Below are 23,063 nucleotides of genomic sequence, written 5' to 3'. Positions count from 1 at the left end.
GGTGATTCACTTTTTTTTAATTGAAATTGAGACAAAATTTTCCCGCAATGAACGTTTATTGAACTCCATACATTGCTTTTAAGAACGCTCAAAATAGGGACTGTGGAAATGCCATTGTGAAGGTGTTGCGTGACGAAAAGCCCCGTTGAGAAAGCTAACGTTACTTAGATCGCGTTACTACGCGTTACGTAAGATCGCGTGCAAGAGCAAGAAATTATTGCAAAGGCCCTGGATGTGTATTTTCGAAGATCAAAGTTGTTCACTTTCTTCATCTGCTGTGAACGCATTGAACCAACTGTTCTGAGAAAGTAAAAACTTATTCTCCAGGCGAAGCGGTGATCAAGCATACATGGCTGCTAAAATTTTCTCTCCGTTTAATCGGTTTATTATCACCGGACTTCGGCGAAGGGTCGAAGACGATCGTATAGAACTACAAGACGACTTCTCCGAAATACATGTAGATGGCAGTTGTTTAACACAAACCGAGGGTTCTTCACAAGGAGCGAGTGGCACAGGAAATCCTAATACAGCGATTACAGGGACGGAAAATGATTACACTTTGAATGGTTGCGTAGAATCAAAGAAGGACGAAGCCCCGGGCGACGAAGATCCCGTGACGGCCTTCAAGATCGTAAAGCGATCAAGGCCGAAAAAGGTCGCTGTGGTAGGGATTACACTAGCAATCTTTGCGACTCTGTTGTTTTCTGTAACGTCTCTGATGGTTAAACTCGCGGAGAGCATTCCAAGCTTAGAGGTTGCCTTCATGCGGTTGACATTGCAGCTCGTTTTCTCCATTCCACCGGTGATATTCTTCAAAGACAAACTCATCCACCCTTGGAAGAAAATCAGGTTTTTAGTTCTTCGCGGAGCTGCTGGAGCCACAGCAATGAACTTAAGCATTTACGCTGTTAAACACATGCCCTTAGCTGATGCAAGAGTGATATTTTACACCTCCCCAGTTTATACAGCCTTACTTGGTTGGATCTTCCTCAAAGAATCAGTAAGCAAATTTGATGTGTTTGCTACATTGATGAGTTTAGGAGGGGTGGTGTTAATTGGAAGACCAACATTCTTGTTTGGGTCTCTAGGAAAAAATTCTAGTTCCAAACAAGTCTGGTTTCCTACTCTTCTAGCAGTCATCGGCTCATTTTGTGCTGCATGTGCTATTGTTTTAACCCGCAAAGTGTCACAAGAATTGCCAGTAAGAGTAGCAGTGTTATACCCAACAATGGTTGGAACAATCCTTTGTCTTTCTGCTTCACTGATTTTTGGGGGATTTAAATATCCAGACTGTGGAACTCACGATGCAGTTTACGTCATTGTTGCTGCAGTTCTTGGCTATTCGGGGCAGTTGGTTGTGACAAAGGCACTGAGTATGGAGAAAGCGTCTGTCATTTCATTGGTTCGCACAATTGGAATTGCTTTCTCATTTCTACTTCAGTTAACGGTACTGGGTGTTGCCCCAAATGGTCTGAGTATTGGTGGAGCTTTTCTTGTTCTGCTGTGTAATGTTACTATTTTTATCAGGAAATTTAAAGAACAGAAAAAGCAGTGAACCTGGCAGGGGATGGAAGGAAGGGGGGGGGGGGGTGTATTGAGGTCGCAACCATTACTCTATTATACAGTGGATTCCCAATTATTTGAAGCTTTGATTTTTCAAACCTCTGGATAACTCTAACAAGAAGTAGTTTCCCTTCTGTCGGTAGAACACTGTAATTTCACCCCAGATTTCTCAAACTCCCCATTTTTTTCAAACCAATTTTCATTTCCCTTGGAGGTTTGAAAAATTGAGATTCCACTGTATTGCTATTTTAACAAAAATTGTAATCCTTTCAAAGAAACTGGGGCTCCTTTTACATACCTATAGTTTAAATACTGTATCAGGCCCCGGGGGGGGGGGGGGGGGCTACTCAAAAACGTTTTGTACGGGGAGGCTCCGCCCTGAGGTCCAACCCCTTACCATTTTATATACCATTTTGACAGAAAAGGTACCCCTTTCGTATACCTTTTACTGAAAAAAGGTACCCCTAAAAGACATGGCATAGACCTAAAACAGGAAGTCTTGATGCCATTTTAATGTAGCGTTCAATAAATTTAAATGATACAGCCATAACAACCGGTGCGTCTGTTCGAAATATTTTGATTGAAGGACCTTTTTAATACCTCAATGACTGATAACCCTACCCTTTCACATACCTAAACTTATGAAATCCCTACCTTTTTATATATACCTAAAGCATGAAAAAGGTACCGCTTTCGGGCGGAGCCTCCCCGTATAGGCCATTATAGGGAGTACCCCCCCCCCGGGTATCAGGCCTTCTTAACTTTTCACCTGAGTGACCCCTGTAAATACTTGGTTGAATTACAGGCATGGCCTAGTGTGAAAGTCAGAAAAATAATTTACAGTCAACTCTCTCGTAACGGACACCTCTATAAGATGGACACCTCTGTAAAATGGACCCCTGCTGTTGGTCTTGTCCCTGCCATTTTTCAGTCATTTGACTATAACTAAACTCCCTATTAGACAGACACCTCTCTAAGATGGCCAGTTGGAACTGGTCCTGACAGTGTCCGTCTTAGAGACAGTTGACTGTTCTGTACTTTCTTTACTTAAAGCTTTTGAATTCCACATTATTTTGAAATCTGTACAATATGTCACTGATATCAAGCAGTCAAATTCTCAACTGTTGACATTGTAAATAAATATAAATAATTACGTTATGAGCTCAAAATTGCTATGAGATGATAGTTGACAAGGCTGAGTGCTATCAGCTATCACCTCAGAAGTTAAGAGTGAATAATCAAATTATTTTAGTAGAATTCTCCCTACAGAATGTCTAATTGAATGGTTCATGTGAATTTTTTTCTATGTTATAAAGTATAACTAATCTTCACACATTCCAAGCTCATTGTCACATTTGCATCAGTATACTATTAGAATTCTACTAATGCTGCTTACATTATTTTGGAGGAAGCATGTTACACTTTTGATAAGACTGGCATAAATTGTTACCTTGATTCAGTTCTTGTATCACTCAGTTTGAGCTAGATGTGTAAAGACAATATATTAAATAAACTCAACAGTAGGGGCTTATTAATTCAAATATTAATTTTAATTATTTATATCAATTTGAGTCCATGATTAGTCCATTAGAAGATTGGGAGAGAGGGGTATTTTTTTTGGAGGGGGCAGGGGGGAACAATACTTCAATTTTATGATATACTGGTACTTTGTTTTATGATCAATCGGGTGTGAAATAAGGTTAGGGTTGTGTTTCAGTCAGCACAGCCAGCAGGCTGAATATTGCTTAATTATTTAAATATGTTATTTAACAACAGATAACAATTTGTGATGACATCTATATTTTACAATTTTTACTATTTACTATTAAAGATAATAAAGAAGGGGAATCTACAATAAAAAACAATAAAAGGGAAATAACTTCATCTACTTATTTACATTTGCTCGGCACATTGCATTGCTGGAGCTTATTAGAGAGGGGGGTCTTATTAGAGAGGGGGGTCTTATTAGAGATGGGGTCTTATTAGAGAAGGGAGCTTATTAGAGAGGGGGTCTTATTAGAGAGGGAGTTTTATTAGGGAGGGGGGCTTGTTGGAGAGTGGGGTCTTATTTAAGAGGGTGGCATATATCAGTTAGGGTACATGTATAATCTTGTACCCAGATCTTCTCGACCCTCGAAGAGAACATCTGGTAAAGTCAGATTTTGCTATGGTCAAATGTGTCAGAAATCTGACACATGATGCGACTACGCACACTTGGCAATTTAGTGGATGAAAAGAAGCTCACTTAGCCGTTCTAAATAGGTCATGAACTACTTTCTTATACAAGGAAAGACAAGTGACATAATCTTGAGATAGAATTAGGGAAGAAAAAAAGTTGGCAGTCAAGTTTTGTGGTTAAATTCAAATCCTCAACCCAGCTGTCGACACTGGTGAAGAAAACGCGAATTCTGACGCGTTCAGCTAGCCTGGACGCGTCAGATTTGCAAAGTTTTTCACCCATGGAAAGAGTATTTTTTATAACAGATTGTACTACAAGCATGAACTTCAAACTGTAACCGTAGCTAATTCACTTTAGTAACGTTCAAAACAAGAAAGCATTTTTATAAAAGCTTTAGATTCCAAATTCTTTTCTTACCTGCTTACGCACGGTCCGTGCGCAAGACAAAGTTTGCATCATGCAAATGCTGATGCTGTTCATCAACCAATCAGAATGGCTAAGTGAGTGGACTGCATGACCAGATGTTTCTTACGAAGTGAGAAAAGATCTGGGTACTTGATTAGGTATATCTATTAAATTAAATAAAGCGGACTTTATAATGTTTTAGTACTGTTTAGTGGTACATTTTCATAAAATAGAAACAATAGCAAGTAAATGTGTCGATGAAGTAACTTTAAAACCTAACACCTTACCTTGTTTTCTTATTCATAAAAAAAGGCCTTGATAAGTTTAATTGAGGGTCGACTATGCCATACTGTATATGAAAAGCATGAGTGGTTAATTGGGAACAATAAGAACTATTTACTAGTGGTAACCACAGGTTAGAAAGTGCGAGCCTTGATGCAATTAAGAAAAGGTACTGGTATGAGAGTGTGTAATTCTAGATGGCAGTGTCGAAAAATAAATAATAAGTCACTGGACAAAAGACAATTATTCCGACTCGGAGTAATGTGTCACGCAAGGAATGCATATTTTTATCGTTTCCTATTGCCGCGAACCAATCAAAGTTAGTTTTTTTAATAATAGCTGAAACTGCGTAGCGTCTTTTATGCTAAAAATAATTGTTAATGTTCCAAATGACACTAAATGGCGGTATAAAACTGCTCCGACGTTTCGGCAATACTGCCTTCTTCGGGGTGGCACGAAGAAATAACGAGACCGTTATTTGTAGTCGTGTGCTGTTTTGAAAATGTTGCACGCGCGCGCCAAAAAATTGCGCGCGTGTGCGTGTGTAATTTATATGATATGAATGAAAAGTCGCGATTCATCCCTTGAGGAGCGAGCGTTGGAAAATTGAAGATTTGTCTCATCTCCTTTCGTTGGCGGACGCCTTTCTTTGATTGCCCTGATTTGAGTATGGCGACCCGAGCGTCATCGAGTGAGTGGCCTGGGCTGTTAAAATGAATAACGTCGAGGCGGTGTTCACGGAAGCGGTCAGCCAATCTGCGGCCAGTCTTCCCGATGTAGACTGTCGCAGGACATTTACGGCACTAAATACAATAGATGACGTTATTTGTGGTGCATGTAAAATGCCCTGTGATCTTGATTTGCCCCCTGGTGATGGGATTGAGGTGGACTTGTTGATGTGGGGGCAAGTACAGCAGATGGTACGACCGCAGGGGAAGGTGCCCGGTTCTTGCTCCTGTTGCGCTTGAAAGTCGCAATGGACTAACAGGTCCGTCAGGTTTTTGGCCCGTCTGTAAGCCTTTAGTGGCGGTTGTGAAAAGATGAGTTTGTTGGGATTTTTATCTGTCAAGATGTTATGGTTGCGGCTTAATATGTTACTGACGGGCGTGTTCTTGGAATGATATGTTGTGACCATTGGCACTCTATTAGTCGCGATCTGGTTTGTGTTCTTTCCAGCCAATAGAAGAGCTCTTGGTGTAGAAGCTGCCTTACGTCTGCCCTCCCGCACAAGTTGAACAGGATAACCACGCGCAACGAAGAAAGACTCCATTGTGGTGGCTGATTCTTCGAAATCGTCGTCCTCGCGGCAGATTTTCCGCAATCGTAAAAATTGGCTTGTTGGTATAGCCGCTTTACACTTGAAGGGATGCGACGACTTGAAATTGAGGTAAGAGTGGCTATCTGTTTCTTTGTAGTATATGGATGTTGCGATAGGGTCATCAGGAGGTGTTAGGTACATGTCCAAGAACGGGAGTTTAGCAGAGGAGATTGATCGCGACTTTTCATTCATGTAAATTACACACGCACGCGCACGCTGTTTTTTGGCGCGCGCGCGCAACATTTTCAAAACATTTTCAAAACCGCACACGGCTATTAAATAGATTTAGCCAAGCCTAAAAGCGGAGCTCCCCGGTAATTTACTTTGCCCTTTATTAAAATATCTGAATTCACTGACCGTAGACATAAAAATTAGTTAATGAGCCCGCAATCCAATAGAAAACCATTTTTCGGTCAGCGGTCAACTTTATAAAAACGCGTTACCTCGATGAGTTATACACCTGAGCCCGCGATATGATCACGTGATACTGGTCAGCGGATACCTTGTATTGACAGCTGTCAATTGACCATAACTTGGATGCCCAGTAACAAATAAAAGAGTGTTTATCTATTTCTGAAGTGCGCAACACCGTACGTACGCCGTACGCGCCCGCGAGCCATGCCGCTAGCCATGATGACCATGAAAACTCAAGTTCATGGTTTTCCTATTTCTGTGAATTTTCTATGGGTATGGGGCTCCGCTCTGCGGCCCTGCGGGCCGCTGTGGAGCTCCGCTACAAATAACGGACTCGTTATTTCTTCGTGCCACCCTGAAGAAGGCAGTATTGCCGAAATGTCGGAGCAGTTTTATACCGCCATTTAGCGTCATTTTGGAACATTAACAATTATTTATCGTTCTTGAAGAACAGATTTTTAAATTCCGGTGTTGCGACAAAATGTTGTGATTGACACTTTTTTCGCATTCTGATCGATCTTGGTGAAAGAACAAAATTTTCAACTTCCGCTTTGTGCTGGCCTCTTATTAATGTGGCACGCACGCGTAAACACAATCTGCTGTTCGCTGTAAAAAATTAGGGTTGGGGGCCTCTCTTGGGCCCGCAATAACCACAGTATTTAAACGATAAGATAAATTTTAGTATTTTTGCAATTTTTTTAATGATATAACTCTTGCTCTCTCGCTGTGCCTTTAGAAGATGGTATTTTTACTGGCACCTGAGTCTCCAAACACTGTATCATAAATGTTATTGTTGAGGAAACTGAACAGAAGGCCTGACAAAAATTGTTTGCCATGTCATCCTGCTGGGGAGGGGGTAAGGGCTGTGGGCAGGAATTGGATCGGAAGAAAGAAGAAAGAGAAAAAAAGGGGGAGGAAGAAGGGGGGTGTGCCAGGAGTGAGGTATTGGAAGGTGGAAGGTCAAAACCTAAGTCCCCGCAAAAAAGAAAGAAAGAAGTTAATGAAAATACACCCGGGGCACTCTCCTATAAAAATGAAGGAGGTCCAGGATTGCTAATGTTGGGGCCTCCTTCTCCAGGTCCACTTTTACTTAACAACCCAAAACTACATCAGTTTTATTTCGTGTGTTAGTTACAAATAGATTCTACTTGGCGAATCGTCTCTCACTATATATTTATAATAAGGCTGAACTATTTTGTTTTGTTGTGGCCCCCGCGAGTTTTGAAAAACTTTGCCGACAACACTGATTTGGACTAAATCTGATCACGCGCGCGTCTCACACCACGCATTGACGTCATCTGTGCGTCTGTACTCTAATAGATAACAGGCATCAACCAATCACAACGCGCGCAGTAGCTTGGTTATTGTAGAACTAGAAATAGCATAGGAAAAGATAGGACAACTGCATCAGCCGGACTGGCTCGGGTTTTGCCCAGATTCTGTCAAGTCTGTTGAAGACAGAAAATTGATTTGTTTCGCGATTATAACCTGACTAGCAATGTCGGGATCCCAACATTTCATTCCTTCGGCGTTTCTCGCTTTCCACTCGCGGCTTAGCGTCATGAGTTGACCATGATGTCAGCATTCCCGCGCGAATTCCACTCGTGATCACGTGAATTCATTCTCTGGCGCGAATTTCATACGTGAAGGGGGTTGAATCCCTTTTTATGTACCTTCAGCCTGGCAAGGATACTCGGCCCCTTCGGGCAGAGCCTTCTCTTACATGTCCACTGTAGGGCATGGGGGCAGACCCCGCCTAACCGGAACAGCACTTTGTCACGTTGCAATTTCGTTTCAGAGTAAACTGCTCCACTAGTTTCTATTTCTTTTCTTATTTAACACATTAATATATTGTAGACCATGAAGCTACCGTAAACTGCAAAACAACCAATCATTCGTGCTTAATTGAAACCGTCGTTCGCGCAAAGCCTAGTCCGTCCTGATCTAGCCCGACTCATAAAATACAGGGAGGGAAAGACATCTGGCAAACCGAGAAGCCCGGTTAAAAGTAGGCTAGTCCGGCTGAAGTAATCAGGCCCTAAGAGGTCGATGTCCAAAGAAAAAAAAAGCGTTTCAAATAGAACAAAAGCTGCTTCAAAAGTTTGTAATACAGTTTTTTTATTCATGTAGAAGTAAATATTAGAATTTCGTTTTTTCTGACTGTCAGTTATTTGCCCGGGGAATGGGAGAGGAGTGCTCCCATAAATTTAGGTTAATAAGTGTGTTTTAAACCAAAAAAAAATGTCTTTTAGAGTTTAGTAATTTTTTATTCTTTGTCAATTGTTTGTTATTTTGTTGCTTCCGACGTGCAAATCTTATGATGTAAGGGCCTGATTGCCCAAACCGATATTTTGAGTTGTTTATCTTAGTTTATCAAGACTTGGAGCCCTTATCTCTAAACTGTAGTCTTCGTCAGTGGACATGTTTGGGTTAGTGCCTCAAAGCTTTGGTTATTTTTCAGGTTACTCTGTTATTCGTGGTAGTGTTGGTTATTTAGTGGAGTGTTTGTATTTGAAGGTTTCGTTCCCACGGTAAATGATCTTGGAAATATTTACTGACCTTGATTTGGACCTCCGTAAAGGTTCCTGTTGTAGTCTAGTTCAAGTTAGTCCTGATTTGTTATTGGCTGTTCTCGCTCTGCGTTGGTTCTTCGTGTTGGTTTGTTTATATTCGCTTTCTTAAGTAAGTCTCAGAGTTGTCTCAAGTTTTCCAAGGTCGCCAAGATTTGTACCCAAACATTTAGCTATACAATTGACCAGCCATTGCATTGCAGTGCAGTAGTTGCTGAAGACGACATATTAAAGAAACGTGAAGAGCCCGATACCGTTGCTGAGTGTGTGTCCCCAAGGAACGCTCTCACAAGTGTGTGCCGCAAAGGTTCTTAAACCCTTAACTTATTTTAAGGGTAGAAAATCGAAAATTGATACCTTTTTAATGATTAAAGCCTAAAAAGGACCCTTTTCAAAGAGTTCGTTTTTATTTCTTTTCCGGGGCAATTTTTTGTAGGATTTTTCTGATTTCTTATTTTCCATTTAAACTTCACTGTTGATTCGTTTTCTGATCATAAGATACATTTCCTAGACCTTCTAATTAATAAGAACCTTACAGACCTTTATTACAGGGATACTCATACTGGACAGTACACGTCGTTTTCTAGTTTTACCCCTTGGCGTCTTAAAACTGCGTGGGTTAAAGCATTGTATTCTAGAGCTTACAAAATTTGCAGCAATTGTAACCTTTTTTAGAGCCAAGTTAAACGTATTGATAAGTTTTTGTCATGGAATAATTTTCCTAAGAGAGTTCGTCGTTCCATTCTCAACCGTCTTAGGAAAAACACCAACAATGTCAAACGAACCGACAAACTTGTGGAAGACAATGGTGCCAAAACAATCTGGCTTAAATTACCTTACGGTGGTAAAAAGGGCGAAGGGTTAGTTAACAAATGTGTCAAGAAACTTAATAGATTACTTGGTAAAAAGGTTAAGTTTATAATACGTTATGATACCACCAAAATTTCACATTTCTGTTCCAACAAGGACCCAGTTCCTACATTGCAGAAATCTAGCGTTATTTATAAACTTTCTTGTCCTGGTTGTTCTCAACAATATATAGGCAAAACAGATCGCTCTTTGGCCTTTAGGTTAAATGAGCACGCCACAAGGCCTGAACAGCCCACGTATCACCATCTGGCTAATTGCAACGCCTTTAATGAACTAGTCAGCTTTCATGGATTACCTGATTGTTTTAATGACCATCTAACGCCCTGCGTTAGTTTTAAAGATCATATTCGTAACGCAGTTTACAACAACTTCGAGGTAATTGACTATAATTACAATTGGTCACAATTAGCGTTCCTGGAAGCCTTTCATATCAAGAACCTTAAGCCTAGCATTAATGAAGGACTCAAAGCCTCCAGAGAGTTAGAACTTTTTCTCTGATTACCAATATTTCTATACTGTATTACATAACATCTACCCGCCTTAGATTTTTTAGTTTCCTCTTGTAAAATTTAACATCACATGTCTATGACTCTGAAATAGAGCCGAAATATTGTATTAAATCAAATTTTCTTGTAATAAACCAAAACTTGGTTTTTATAATGATTAAGCTTCTCGGCCTTGCCTTCTTTATGTTATAAATAAAATATAGTTATAGAGCAGCTCGCTCAGAATAGTTTGCCTACCTGCGACCTATTAAGGTCTGAAAACGATCTTGTGTTTAATAATAAAGTTACTGTTTCCTTTGTACTGTTGAAATTAAGTTTAACGGTTACCGTGCCGTACCCAGCCGGAAGTAAAATTTCACGTTTTTTAACGGCAAAAACGCGGTGAAGGGAAATCGCTATTGGAATTTTTTTCGCTTTTCATATCAGGACCAATGCAGATTCAATTAGAAAAATAAAATAAAACTGTCATAGGCACTTTAAAGGGACAGTATCACGAGAAATCCTTTAAGGTTTCGTGTAAAATATTCTAGACTTATGAGGATGCACTAAATGTTAAGCAAAATAACCTTTTGAAAAACAAAAAGAAGGCATGAAATCATCCTCCAAGATGTAAATATAAATAAAAATACATTTAGAAATTATCTTCTAAGTAAAGCTGTCAAACTTGAAAACGTGGGCCCGATGTTTGTACGCAAACCACGTTTTAACAATTTTCAGGACTTGTAAAGTACGTTTTAGCAAGGCCAGGCCGCTATGAGTGGATTTACAACTATACCAACACCTTCATGGAATTTTCAAATTGCACTAAATCTTGGTGATACTGCACCACTTTTTAAAGCAATTTGGTTCTGATGCAGAACATTTAAAAAGAAAATGGAAATGTATTTACATCCAGCAACTATTTTAGCTATTTTTGCTCATACTTCCACGTCAATATGAACGAAATTCCACGAAATAAAAAGAAAAACTGCCTGAAATTGACCGCGGTCAATCCCGTGGCACGTAGCTATTAGGTCAATATATGAGAGTACCTCACCACCCCCCCCCCCCACCCCTCACCCCCTTCCCCATCCCCCAGGCGTAAGACTCGATCCCGGAAAACAGTTCAACCAGCTGGCATGTCAAGGGCCAGACGAATTATACGGCAACCGGCAACATCTCATTTACATGTGCACTGCAGAAGAAGACGTGGGTGGGTACACCCTATTAGGTTATGCGTCCAACGGGTTACACTCTTAACGACCATAGAAGTGACGTCAAAAAGTGTTCAAAACTTAAATAGAACTTTCTGTTACACTCCAAGGTTTTGGACATTTTATGACAGTATTTCCATTGGCTATAAGACTGGAGAACGATTCACGCATTGCATGCCTACATTTTACAACGCAATTCACAATTTCACACCTTGGTATACTTTCTGCGTTTCTGTGTTGAATTTTTCGGTGTTAAGATAGTATATATGTCTCTTTTAGGTTCACTTATCAATGAAAGCTAGTAAACGAGTAGAAAACAATGCTGAAAGTCTTTGACTAAATAAGTAATCAGCTTAAAGTGTTCGGGATAAGGAGAATGAAATAACAATGCTCAGGGTATATCAAAGCCACTTTTCCTCTTGACCTTTTCATCTTTGCTCTTCATATGCAGTTCTAGCATCGTTGATTTACCGTTCAAGACGTTATAAGAGTTCAGTCAAGACAGGAATCAAGTTCTAGACGAATCGTTTTTGCCGCCCTAAATGGGGAGAAAAGAAAAAACGGTAACTCTAAGTTGCTGCGATAACTTTAGTTTTTTTCAGCACGTACAAAATTGCCATCAAATAGGCGAAGGAAAATAGCGTTAATAGGAAGAAGAAAGCTAAAGAGATGATATTAAGCCAAAAGAAAAATCAAGAACGATTACGACCAGGGGAAGATTAGGATGTGTTACAGAGTATACAGAGACAATTGTGAAGTTGATTAACGAATTAAAGTGCCTATGAAGTAAAAATAATAACTGCCTATTTTAAAGGCTTTTCAAAATAAAGACGAATGCCATTTTCCTTTTGAAGTATTTTCTTTCGTTTCAGAAATTTTTACGTTTTTGTATTATGCAAATCAGGCTCACACATGTTTGCCAACGGCGCTTCGCGTCGATTACATAAATTTGCGCATGCTTCGTGTTTTGATTGGTTCATTTGATTGTTTTTGTTCTTTGTGATTGACCTGAGTGATAACTTGGGTTGTGGTTTTACGACACTCAATGGAACATCGCTCTGTTGACCCAACGGTGCCAACACGTAACTACTCTAAAAACCACTCACTGTTCAAAATAATCAAATAATTAATTCACAAAATCGATCAATATGTAGTGCCATGCGATAAACACAAAAAAAAAAAAAAAAAAAATTTCCCCCCCCAAAAACAAAATTAAAAAAAAAAAAAAAAAACATTACGTACATTATGCTGTTATTCGCGTTTAATTAGTCCAGCGACTGCATCAACCAGAAAATATTCGACACGTGTCGAACCGGCAGCACGTTAAGCTTTGACCTAAAAAATAAAAAAAATCTGTGTAGTCGCTAAGGGAATCCATCATCATCATCATCATCATCATCATCATCATCATCATCATCATCATCATTATCATCATCATCATCATCATCATCATCATCATCATCACTTTGTTTACCCTCGGATTTGAAGAGTAGATTTTACAGCTAATATCTCCGAGCATTTCACAGTAAGCACAATACAACGGGAAAAGACCAGACCACAACACCGGGAACTCCATGCCCTACTCTTTACGATAAGCGTGTGGGTTCTTTTACGTCCCCTGCTGACCATAACACTGAAGCTTAAGATGCAGGAGACGGGGCCTACGGTTTATCGTCCTTATCCGAGAAGACTAGAATATCTAACCATTTGCAGATGTTATTGCAAAGGCAGCATATTCTCCTCAGTTATTTTAAGACCCTGAGTGTTGGTCCGGTCTGGGACTCGAACCCGAGACCTCCCGCACTGTAGTCCGTCGCTCTACCAACTGAGCTAATCCATTCAATATAGCGCATCTTTAGCTACAAGGTCGGTTTGCTTTCTTGTGGTTCCCCCTACCAATAGCTGTTTCGATCCAATGCCCGGATTTCTTTTACGATAATAAACTTTCCGCTTTCTCGTTAGAGTAGTAATAACTGTGTGGGACTGGTGCGAGGATTTACAATACGCCAAATTAACGGCAGCAGGCTTCGAAGTGAGCTGGAGATAGGCGCGCTGCAACATGGTGCATGACACCGACTTTAAACTCAGTATTCGACTGCACTTCCGACAAATAAATGTACGTATTGAATTGGTGTTAGAAATCACAGCGACTGTTACCGTATTTATCGAATAACCGCCGCCACCGAATAAGCGCCGCCCTCGAATAAGCGCCACATTTGGGACAAAAAAGTTTTAACGCCGCCCCCGGATAAGCGCCACAGTCCCAATGCGGCATTTATTCTAGGAATTCCTTTTAACTAAAAACAGCACTAAAAAGCATCTCTAAAACAAACTTGGACATTTCTTTCCGTCAAAAGCGATGTTTTGCAGTTCAAAGTGATTGTTTTACCACTCGCCCATTAGTTTTCTATCCAACATTCTAACAATACGTAGTTCTGTAAATGTTGTGAGGCCGCGAACTTTACCAGGACAGCTAGACGTCATTAAAAGACGAATACTGACAATCAAAAGACGCTATTCAATTACTGTAAAAGATTAGATTCTTTGTGGCGTCCAAATTTTTAAATAAGTGCCGCCCTCGAATAAGCGCCGCACTTCAGGTGCGAAAAATTTAATAAGCGCCGCGGTGCTTATCCGATTAAATACGGTATAAGGGAAATTGAACTCTCTCTGATCTTTTACTCTTTTATGCAACATCATCCGACTTACCATTCCGATAGAGTTGAGGTGTTCAGATTTCTATAGCCATGCACCAAAAATGAGAGATTTGCCACTGATCCAAAGTAACAGCTAGCGTGACACGAAGAAAAACTGATTCGACTGATTACGACGGTTGGAATCCTTGGAAGGCCTAGGATAGCTGTTCAGTTTTCTTCTTCCTGTTTTTCACTGACAAGAAAAAATAGTTTTAATAATAAAGTTTATTTCAAATTAAAACTTATAACAACATAGGCTGGTTAATCTTAGCCATAACAACAATCTGTTCGTATGCGACTGGTATAAATTACCCTAACTACAAAAACAGTCCCTCGTTTTTCCTAGTGTCTGTTTCAACTCCCGTCTCCGTCGTTTTTTTGCCAACGCTGACCCGAAGGGTTTCCGATTGTTATTATCACAATCTGGCACGATCAAGTACTCCCGAGCTAACCGAACGAGACAAGTGGTTGCTTGGCAACCTTGCTAACAAACACTGCGTGCGCAGCCAATCTAGCAGATTACGAGCATGTATTTGTTTCGCCAACTAAAATAAGGAGAAACGCTGAAAACCACGTTTGACGATGGCGTCCATCATTTTCCCATGCTCCATTATGTTGAAAAAGGGGTTTTTTAGTATAACCGCAAAAGGACTTGCAAAACACTAACCCCGATCAGGCAAAGATACTCTTAATTGTACTATTTATTTGAGACGAAAATGAAAAAACGAAAATGCCATATATTTTTTTTCGAACTAAAATGAGAAGAAACGCAGAAAACAACATTTGATGACAGCGTTGATCATTTTCCCCGGCCCGTCGGTTAAAAAAAGGGTGCGATAAGGCAAAGATAATCTTGGTTACTGTAAAAATTTCAGAGGTAACTATAGGAATCGTATTTTCTAATTGGTTGACAAGTTCAGCTTATGACACAAATTAAATTTCAAGCTGCTAAGGTGTCCAATAACAAAGTGTCCAACAACAAGCTGTCCAATCGCAGGTAGCCCAAGATCGACAAAGGGGTATCTGTACTGTGCTACTCCAAAATCCTGCCTTATCACTGTACTAGCTACTGCTAACTACGACATCCTGATAAGACATAAACAGGTCAAACAGCTGTCCGTGACTACTAGCTGCAAAGGCGTTACTTTGTGTCTGTCGGTGTGATGAATGATATAGAGTGGACTCCCACTCAGTCGAAACTCGAAGAGAAATCAAAGTTGGTTCAAGAAATCGGGGGAAAACATTATGTAGTGTTCAACTTAGTGAGACTAACTCATGTGTAAAGACTTATGGTTCGAGTAATGGGAGGTTTCAGAAATTGAGGGTTGAAGAAATCGGTATTCCATTGTGAGTCTAACGTTTATATTGATTGTTCTCCTGGCGAGCAGAATTTCTTGTTTGGATTTTCGCGTATAAAACACGAAACTCCAAACTAGAAACACCTGCTCGCAGGCTATGGTCCTCCTTCTTTCAACAAGCGATGAATCAATCTGACTCTGTCATCTGCGACTAGTAGAAAGTTTCCTAACTACAGAAAACAGTCAATCGTTTTTTGAATTGTCCGTTTTAACTTTCCAATCAAAAACTAGCACAAGTACTCCCGATCTCACCGAAGGTAACAAGTGGTTGCTTGGTAACCTGCTAACAAAACCTTCGCGCGCACGCAATCTAGGTCAACGTAACACCGATAATGCAAAGATAATCTTTATTGTAGTATAAATTTCAAAGGAGTCCTTGTGTGTGTCGGTGTGTTGAATAATATAAAGTGCAATCGCTATCTATAGGTGGTGTAATTGCAGTGAGTGTTCAACGTAGTGAGGCAAACTCAAGGGAAAAACCTTTGGGTTCGAGTTATCGAGAGGTTTCAGAAGTTTTGGGTTCGAGAAATCGGTATTTCACTGTAAGTCTAACGTTTATATTGATTGTTCTCCTAGCGAGCAGAATTTCTCGTTTGGAGTTTCGTGCACAAATCTCGAAACTCCAAACTAGAAACACCTGCTCGCAGGCTATGGTCCTTTTTCCTTCCACCAATGGTGAATCCAGCTGAATCTTTCATCTGTGCATGCGGCTAGTAGTAAGTGTCCGTTTAAATTCCCACCCCCGTCGTTTTTCTGTCTATTACGAAGGGTTTCCGATCATTATTCTGCAGTTAAAAACTAGCATGAGTACTACAGAGCTCGCCAAAAGTGACAAGTGGTTGCTTGGCAACCTTGTAAACAAAAACTGCGTGCGCAGCCAATCTACTGCTAGAAAATTACGGACATGTATTTGTTTCTCCAACTGAAATTAGAAGAAACACTGAAAACCACATGTGACGGTGGCGTTGATCATTTTCCCGGTAAGTTAGGTTGAAAAAAAAAAGAGTACTGTTTACAGTATAACTAGCAAAAGAATTTACAAAACGCTAATTCCGATAGGGCAAAGTTGATCTAAATTGGAGTACAAATTTCAGAGGTGACTATAGGAATCGGACCTTCTGATTGGTCGAGAAGTTCTGCTTATTACACAAATTGTAGCTCGAGCTGCTAAGGTGTCCAATAACAAAGTGTCCAACAACAAGCTGTCCAATAGCAGGCTGTCCAACCCCGGGATATCTATACTGTGGTACGCAAAAATCCTGCCTCATCACTGTACTAGCTATAGCTAACTACGACGTGCAGATAGGACATGAACAGGTCAAACAGCTGTCCGTGACTAATAGCTGCAATTGCGTTACTTTGTGTGTGTCGGTGGACTCCTGATCTCTCGAACCTCGAAGGGAAACGGCGGTCGGTTCGAGAAACCGAGAGTAAAATTGCAGTGTTAAACTTATTGAGGGAAACTTTACAAACTTAATGACAACGACTTTCGGTTCGAGTTATCGGAGGTTTCAGAAATTGAGGGTTCAAGAAATCGGTATTTCACCATAAGTCTAACGTTTATATTGATTGTTCTCCTAGCGAGCAGAATTTCTTGTTTGGAGTTTCGCGCATAAAACATGAAACTCCAAACAAACACCTGCTCGCAGGCTATTGTCCTCCTCTATTCAACAAACGATAAATCCAGCGGAATCTGCCGTCTATGACTGCTAAAGTACCCTAACTACAAAAACAGTCTCTCTGTTTCACTAGTGTCCTTTAAACTCTCGCTCCCTAGAAGTTTCTTTTCGAATCCTTAACCGAAAGGTTTGCGAATGTAATTCACCAATTAAAATCTAGCAAAAGTACTACCAAGCTCACTGCAAGTGTCGGGTGGTTGCTTAGAAACCTTGCTTACAAAAACTGCGTACGCAACCAATCTAGGAATAAAGATTACAAAAATACTATATTTGTTTCTCCAAATGAAATGAGAAGAAACGCTGAAAACCACAGAGGAGATGATACCGTCGATAATTTTTTTCCGGCGCGTAAGGTTGGTAAAAAGGGCGCAATAAGGCAAACATGATCTTAATAGTAGTATAATTTTCATGGGTGAGTATAGGAAAATGATAAGTCGAGAAGTTCAACTTATGACACAATTTCGAGATCGAGCTGCTAAGATGTTCAATAACAAAGTGTTTAAAAACAGGCTCTCCAATCGCAGGCAGCCCAAGGTCGATATAGGGGTATCCGTACTGTGGTACTAAAAAATCCCGCCTCCTACGACGTGCTGATAAGACATGAAAAGGTCAAACAGCTGTCCGTGACTACTAGCTGCAAAGGTATTACTTTGTGTGTCTCGGTGTGTTGAATGATATTGAGTGAAATCTCTATCTCTCGAACTTTGAAGGGAAACGAAAGTTGGTTCGAGAAATCGGGGGTAAAATTGCAGTGTTCAACTTAGTGATGGAAACTCAAGGAAAACGACTTTTGATTCGAGTTATCAAAAAGTTTAGAAATTGAGGCCTCAAGAAATTGGTATTCCACTGTTAGTCTGACGTTTATATTGATTGTTCTCCTAGCGAGCAGACTTTCTTGTTTGGAGTTTCGCGTATGAAACGTGTAACTCCAAACTAGAAATACCTGCTCGCAGGCTATGGTCTTCCTTTCCTCAACGAACAATGAAACCAGCTGAATCTATCATCTGCGATATGTAGAAAGTACCCTAACAAAAACAAAAAAGTCCCTACTGTTTCACGTTCCCGTCGTATTTGCTAACCTTGACCCGAAGGGTTTCCGATTGTTATTCTCCAATCAAAAACTAGCACAAGAACTCCATTAGCTCCCGAACGTGACGAGTGATTGCAACTTGCTAACAAAAACTGCGCGCGCAGGCAATGTATGAAAACACTAACCGCGGTGAAGTGAAGATAATATCAGAAAGGTGATATTAATTGTAGTATAAATTTCAGAGGTGATTATAAGAAACGCACATTCTGATTGGTCGAGAATTTCAGCTTATGACTCAAATTGGAGCGCTAAGGTGTCCAATAACAAAGTGTCCAACAACAAGCTGTCTTATCGCAGGCAAACCACGGTCGATATAGGGATATCCTTACTGTGGTACTAAAAGATTCTGCCTCATCACTGTACTAGCTATTGCTAACTACGAGGTGCTGATAAGACATTACAGGTCAAACAGCTGTCCGTGACTACTAGCTGCAAAGGCGTTACTTTGTGTGTGTCTCTGTGTTGAAAGATATAGAGTGGAAACCACATCTCTCGAACCTCGAAGGGAAACGAAAGTTGGATCGAAAAATCCGGGGTAAAAGCCGGGAGTAAAATTGCAGTGTTCAACTTAGAGAGGCAAACTCAAGGGAAATGACTTTTGATTCGAGTTATAGAAAAGTTTAGAAATTGAGGGCTCAAGAAATCGGTATTCCACTGTTAGTCTGACGTTTATATTGATTAATCTCCTAGCGAGTAGACTTTCTTGTTTGGAGTTTCGCGCATAAAACACGAAACTCCAAACTAGAAACACCTGCTCGCAGGTAATGGTCCTTCTTACTTCAACGAACGATGAATCCAGCTGAATCTGTCATCTATGACTAGTAGAAAGTGCCCCAACTACAAAAATCAGTACCTTATTTCTCCTAGTATCCGTTTCAAATCCCTCCTTCGTCGTTTCTTGCCAACCTATACCCGGAGGGTTATTCTCCGATCCAAAACTAGCACGAGTATCCCGAGCTCAGCGAGGATGACAAGTGGTTGCTTCGCAACCTTACTATCAAAAACTGCCAGCACAGCCACTCTAAGGAAACCCTAAGCCCGGTAAATCAAAGATAATATTAATTGTAGCATAAATTTCAGATGTGAATATTAGAATAGGACACCATGATTGGTCGAAAATCTCAGCTTATTACTTAAATTCGAGCGCGAGCTGCTAAGGTGTCCAATAACAAAGTGTCCACCAAAGAGCTGTCCAAATCAGGCAAACCAAGGTCGATATAGGATATCCCTACTGTGGTACTCAAAAATCCTGCCTTATCACTGTACTAGCTATTGCTAACCACGACACGCTAATAAGACATAAACAAGTCAAACAGCTGTCCGTTACTACTAGCTGCAAAGGCGCTACTTTGTTTGTGCTCGTGTGCTGAATGATGTAAAGTGGGATCCCTATCTCTCGATCAAATTACAGTGTCCTATTTGGTGAGGAAACGACTTTTGGTTCGAGTTATCGAGAGGTTTCAGAAATTGAGGGTTCGTGGCTTCGGTATTCCACTGTAAGTCTAACGTTTATATTGATTGTTCTCCTAGCGAGCAGAATTTCTTGTTTGGAGTTCCGCGCATAAAACACGAAACTCCAAACTAGAAACACCTGCTCGCAGGATATGGTCCTCCTTTCCTCAACGAACGATGAATCCAGCTGAATCTGTTATTTGCGACTGGTAAAAGTTACCCAAGCTACAAAAACTGTGCCTCGTTTTTCTAAGTCCGTTTTAACGACCTTCTTCTTTGTTTTTGCCGACTTTGACCCGAAGGGTTTCGAATTGTTATCTCCAATCAAAAACTAGCGCAAGTTCTCAGCTCCTTAGTTTACCGAACATGACGAGTGGTTGCTTGGCAACCCTGCTAACAAAACCTGCGCGCGCAGCCAGTGTAGGAAAACCCTACCCCAGTAAATCAATGATAATATTAATTGTAGTATTATTTGTCGAGATATTCGGCTTATGACACACAAATTGGAGAACGAGATGCTAAGGTCCCCAATAACAGTGTCCAACAACGAGCTCCCCGAACGTGACAAGTGGTTGCAACTTGCTAACAAAAACTGCGCGCGCAGCCAATCTAGGAAAACCCTAACCGCAGTGAAGTAAAAATAATATCAGAAGGTGATATTAATTGTAGTATAAGTTTCAGAGGTGATTATAAGAATCGAACATTCTAACTGGTCGAGAATTTCAACTTATGACTCAAATTGGTGCACAAGCTGCTAAGGTGTCCAATAACAAAATGTGCAATAACAAGCTGTCCAATCGCAGACAACCCGTAGAAAGTATCTGTACTGTAGTACGCAAATATCCTGTCTCATCACTGTACGAGCTATTGCTAACTACGACGTGCTGATAAGACATATCATGAAAAGGTCAAACAGCTGTCCGTGACTATTGGCTACAAAGGCGTTACTTTGTGTGTGTCGGTGTGTTGAATGATTGGAGTGAAATCCCTTTCTCTTGAACTTCGAAGGGAAACGAAAGTTGGTTCGAGAAATTGGGGTAAAATCGCAGTGTTCAACTTAGTGAGGCAAACTCAATGGAAACGACTTTTGGTTCGAGTTATCGGAGGTTTCAAAATTGAGGGTTCGAGAAATCGGTATTTCACCATAAGTCTAACGTTTATATTGATTGTCCTCCTAGCGAGCAGAATTTCTTGTTTGGAGTTTTGTGCATAAAACATGAAATTCCAAACAAGAAACACCTGCTCGCAGGCTACGGTCCTCCTTCATTCAACGAACGATGAATCCAGCTAAATCTGTTATCTGCGACCGGTAGAAAGTACCTTACGTACAAAAACAGTCCCTTGTTTTTCCTTGTGCCTGTTTTAACTCCCGCCTCCGTCGTTTTTGCCAACCTTGACCCGAAGGGTTTCCGATTGTTATTCTCCAATCAAAAACTAGCACGAGTACTCCCGAACTTACCGAAAGTGAAGAATGCTTGCTTGGCAACCTTGCTAACAAAAACTCCGCACAAAACCAATCTAGCAGATTACGAACATTTTTTTTAACCAACTGACATTGGAAAAAATGCTGAAAACCACGTGTGACGATAGCGCCGATTCTGCTGCCCGTTAGGTTGGAGAAAAGGGCGCGTTTTCAGTATAACCAGCAAGGGAATATGCAAAACCTTAATTGGAGCATAAATATCAGAGGTGAATATAGGAATCAGAAAGTTTGGTCGAGAAGTTCAGCTCATGACACAAATTTGATTTCTAGCTGCTAAGGTGTCCAATAACAAAGTGTCCAACAACAAGCTGTCCAACCCCGGGATATCTATACTGTGGTACGCAAAAATCCTGCCTCATCACTGTACTAGCTATAGCTAACTACGACGTGCAGATAGGACATGAACAGGTCAAACAGCTGTCCGTGACTAAAAGCTGCAAAGGTGTTACTTTGTGTGTGTGTTGATTGATAAAAAGTAGAATCCTGATCTCTCGAACCTCGAAGGGAAACGGGGGTTAGCTAGAGAAATCGGGGGTAAAATTGCAGTGTTCAACTACTTGTAGCAAACTCAATGGAAACGACTTTGGGTTCGAGTATTCAAGAGGTTTTAGAAATTGAGGGTTCGAGGAATCGGTATTTCTCTATAAGTCTAACGTTTATATTGATTGTCCTTCTTGCGAGCAGATTTTCTTGTTTGGAGTTTCGCGCATAAACACGAAACTCCAAACAAGCAACACCTACTCGCAGGCTATGGTCCTCCTTTCTTCAACGAACCATGACACCAGCTGAATCTGTCATCTACTAGATGACAGATTCAGCTGGTGTCATGGTTCGTAGAAAATACCCTAACTACAAAAAACAGTCCCTCGTTTTTCCTTGTGCCTGTTTTAACCCCGAAAAGGCAAAGATACTCTTAATTGTAGTTTCAATTTGAGAGGTGAAGAAAGATTACGAAAATGCCATATTTGTTTTTCGAACAGATCATAAAATGAGAAGAAATGCAGAAAACCACATTTGATGACAGCATTGATCATTTTCCCGGTCCATATGGTTGGAAAAAAAGGTAAACTTCTTTATCGAGCGAAAAATCCAGCTAAATCTGCCTTCTATGACTGCTACAACATGAACAGGTAAAACAGCTTTCCATGACTACTAGTTGCAGAAACGACTTTGGGTTCGAATTTCCGATGGTTTCAAAGCTGTTGATTCAAGAAATCGATATGCCACTGTAAGTTGAACGTTTATATTGTTTGTTCTCCTGGCGAGCAAACTTTCTTGTTTGGAGTTTCGCGCATAAAACATGAAAATCCAAACCAGAAACACCTGCTCGCAGGCTATGGTCCTCCTTTCTTCAACGAGCGATAAAGCAAGCTAAACTAGTGTCATCTGCAACAAGTAGAAAGGCCCTGACTTCAAAAACAGTCCCTTGTTTTTCCTTGTGCCTGTTTTATCTTGCGCCGCCGCCGTCGTTTGACCCAACATTGATCCGAAGGGTTTCCAACTGTTATTCTCCAATCAAAAACTAGCATGCGTACTCCCGAGCTCCCCGAACGTGACAGGTGGTTGCTTGGAAAAAGGGAGTGGCCAGGAAATCTAGCAGATTTCGAACAGTGTATTTGTTTCACCAACTGAAATGAGAAGAAACACTGAAAACAACGAATGACGATAGCCTCCATCATTTTCCGATTTCCGTTATGTTGCAAAAAGGGCGCGTTTTTCAGTATAACTGCAGAAGGAATCGCAAGATATTATTAATATTATTGTTGTATCAATTTAAAAAGTAAAAAAAAATACAAAAATGCCATATTTGTTTTTCCAACTGATCGTGAAATGAGAAGAAATGCAAAAAAACACTTGTGATGACAGCGTTGATCATTATTCCTGGCCCGTAAGGGTGGAAAAAAGCTTATAATGACACAAATTGGGTTTCTGATTTCAAGCTGCTAAAGTTTCCAATAACAAAGTGTTTAACAACAAAATGTCCTATCGCAGGCAACCCAAGTTT

At 40.5% G+C, this 23,063-nt stretch overlaps 2 protein-coding genes and 1 long non-coding RNA gene across 4 annotated transcripts in view; 2 read left to right on the top strand and 1 right to left on the bottom strand.

The window, feature by feature from the left end:
* Positions 1 to 23,063, top strand: part of LOC144657496 (peroxisomal membrane protein PEX14-like) — a 307,100-nt gene that overhangs the window by 6,149 nt on the left and 277,888 nt on the right. The window lies entirely within an intron of this gene.
* On the top strand, positions 201 to 2,209 carry LOC144657095 (solute carrier family 35 member G1-like). The gene has a single exon (XM_078517387.1). It carries the CDS (start codon positions 350 to 352, stop codon positions 1,553 to 1,555), a length of 1,206 nt encoding a protein of 401 aa, XP_078373513.1. The 5' UTR covers positions 201 to 349; the 3' UTR covers positions 1,556 to 2,209.
* LOC144657559 (uncharacterized) overlaps positions 11,374 to 23,063 on the bottom strand; it is a 52,737-nt gene continuing 41,047 nt past the window's right edge. For both annotated transcript variants that reach the window (XR_013571573.1, XR_013571574.1), the window contains exons 3-5: positions 14,010 to 14,189; positions 12,543 to 12,635; positions 11,374 to 11,838 (exon numbers count right to left, since the gene is read on the bottom strand). This is a non-coding gene — a long non-coding RNA (uncharacterized LOC144657559). The remainder of the gene's footprint in view (positions 11,839 to 12,542; positions 12,636 to 14,009; positions 14,190 to 23,063) is intronic.

Source organism: Oculina patagonica, chromosome 6 (assembly GCF_052425735.1).
Source record: "Oculina patagonica isolate OP01 chromosome 6, crgOcupat, whole genome shotgun sequence".
In the NCBI taxonomy this organism is placed as follows: Eukaryota; Metazoa; Cnidaria; class Anthozoa; order Scleractinia; family Oculinidae; genus Oculina; species Oculina patagonica.
This window is presented reverse-complemented; position numbering and strand designations above follow the sequence as displayed.

Bases quoted from the DNA above. Each gene is read 5' to 3' on its own strand.
- LOC144657095 (XM_078517387.1), top strand. From the start codon at position 350: ATGGCTGCTAAAATTTTCTCTCCGTTTAATCGGTTTATTATCACCGGA.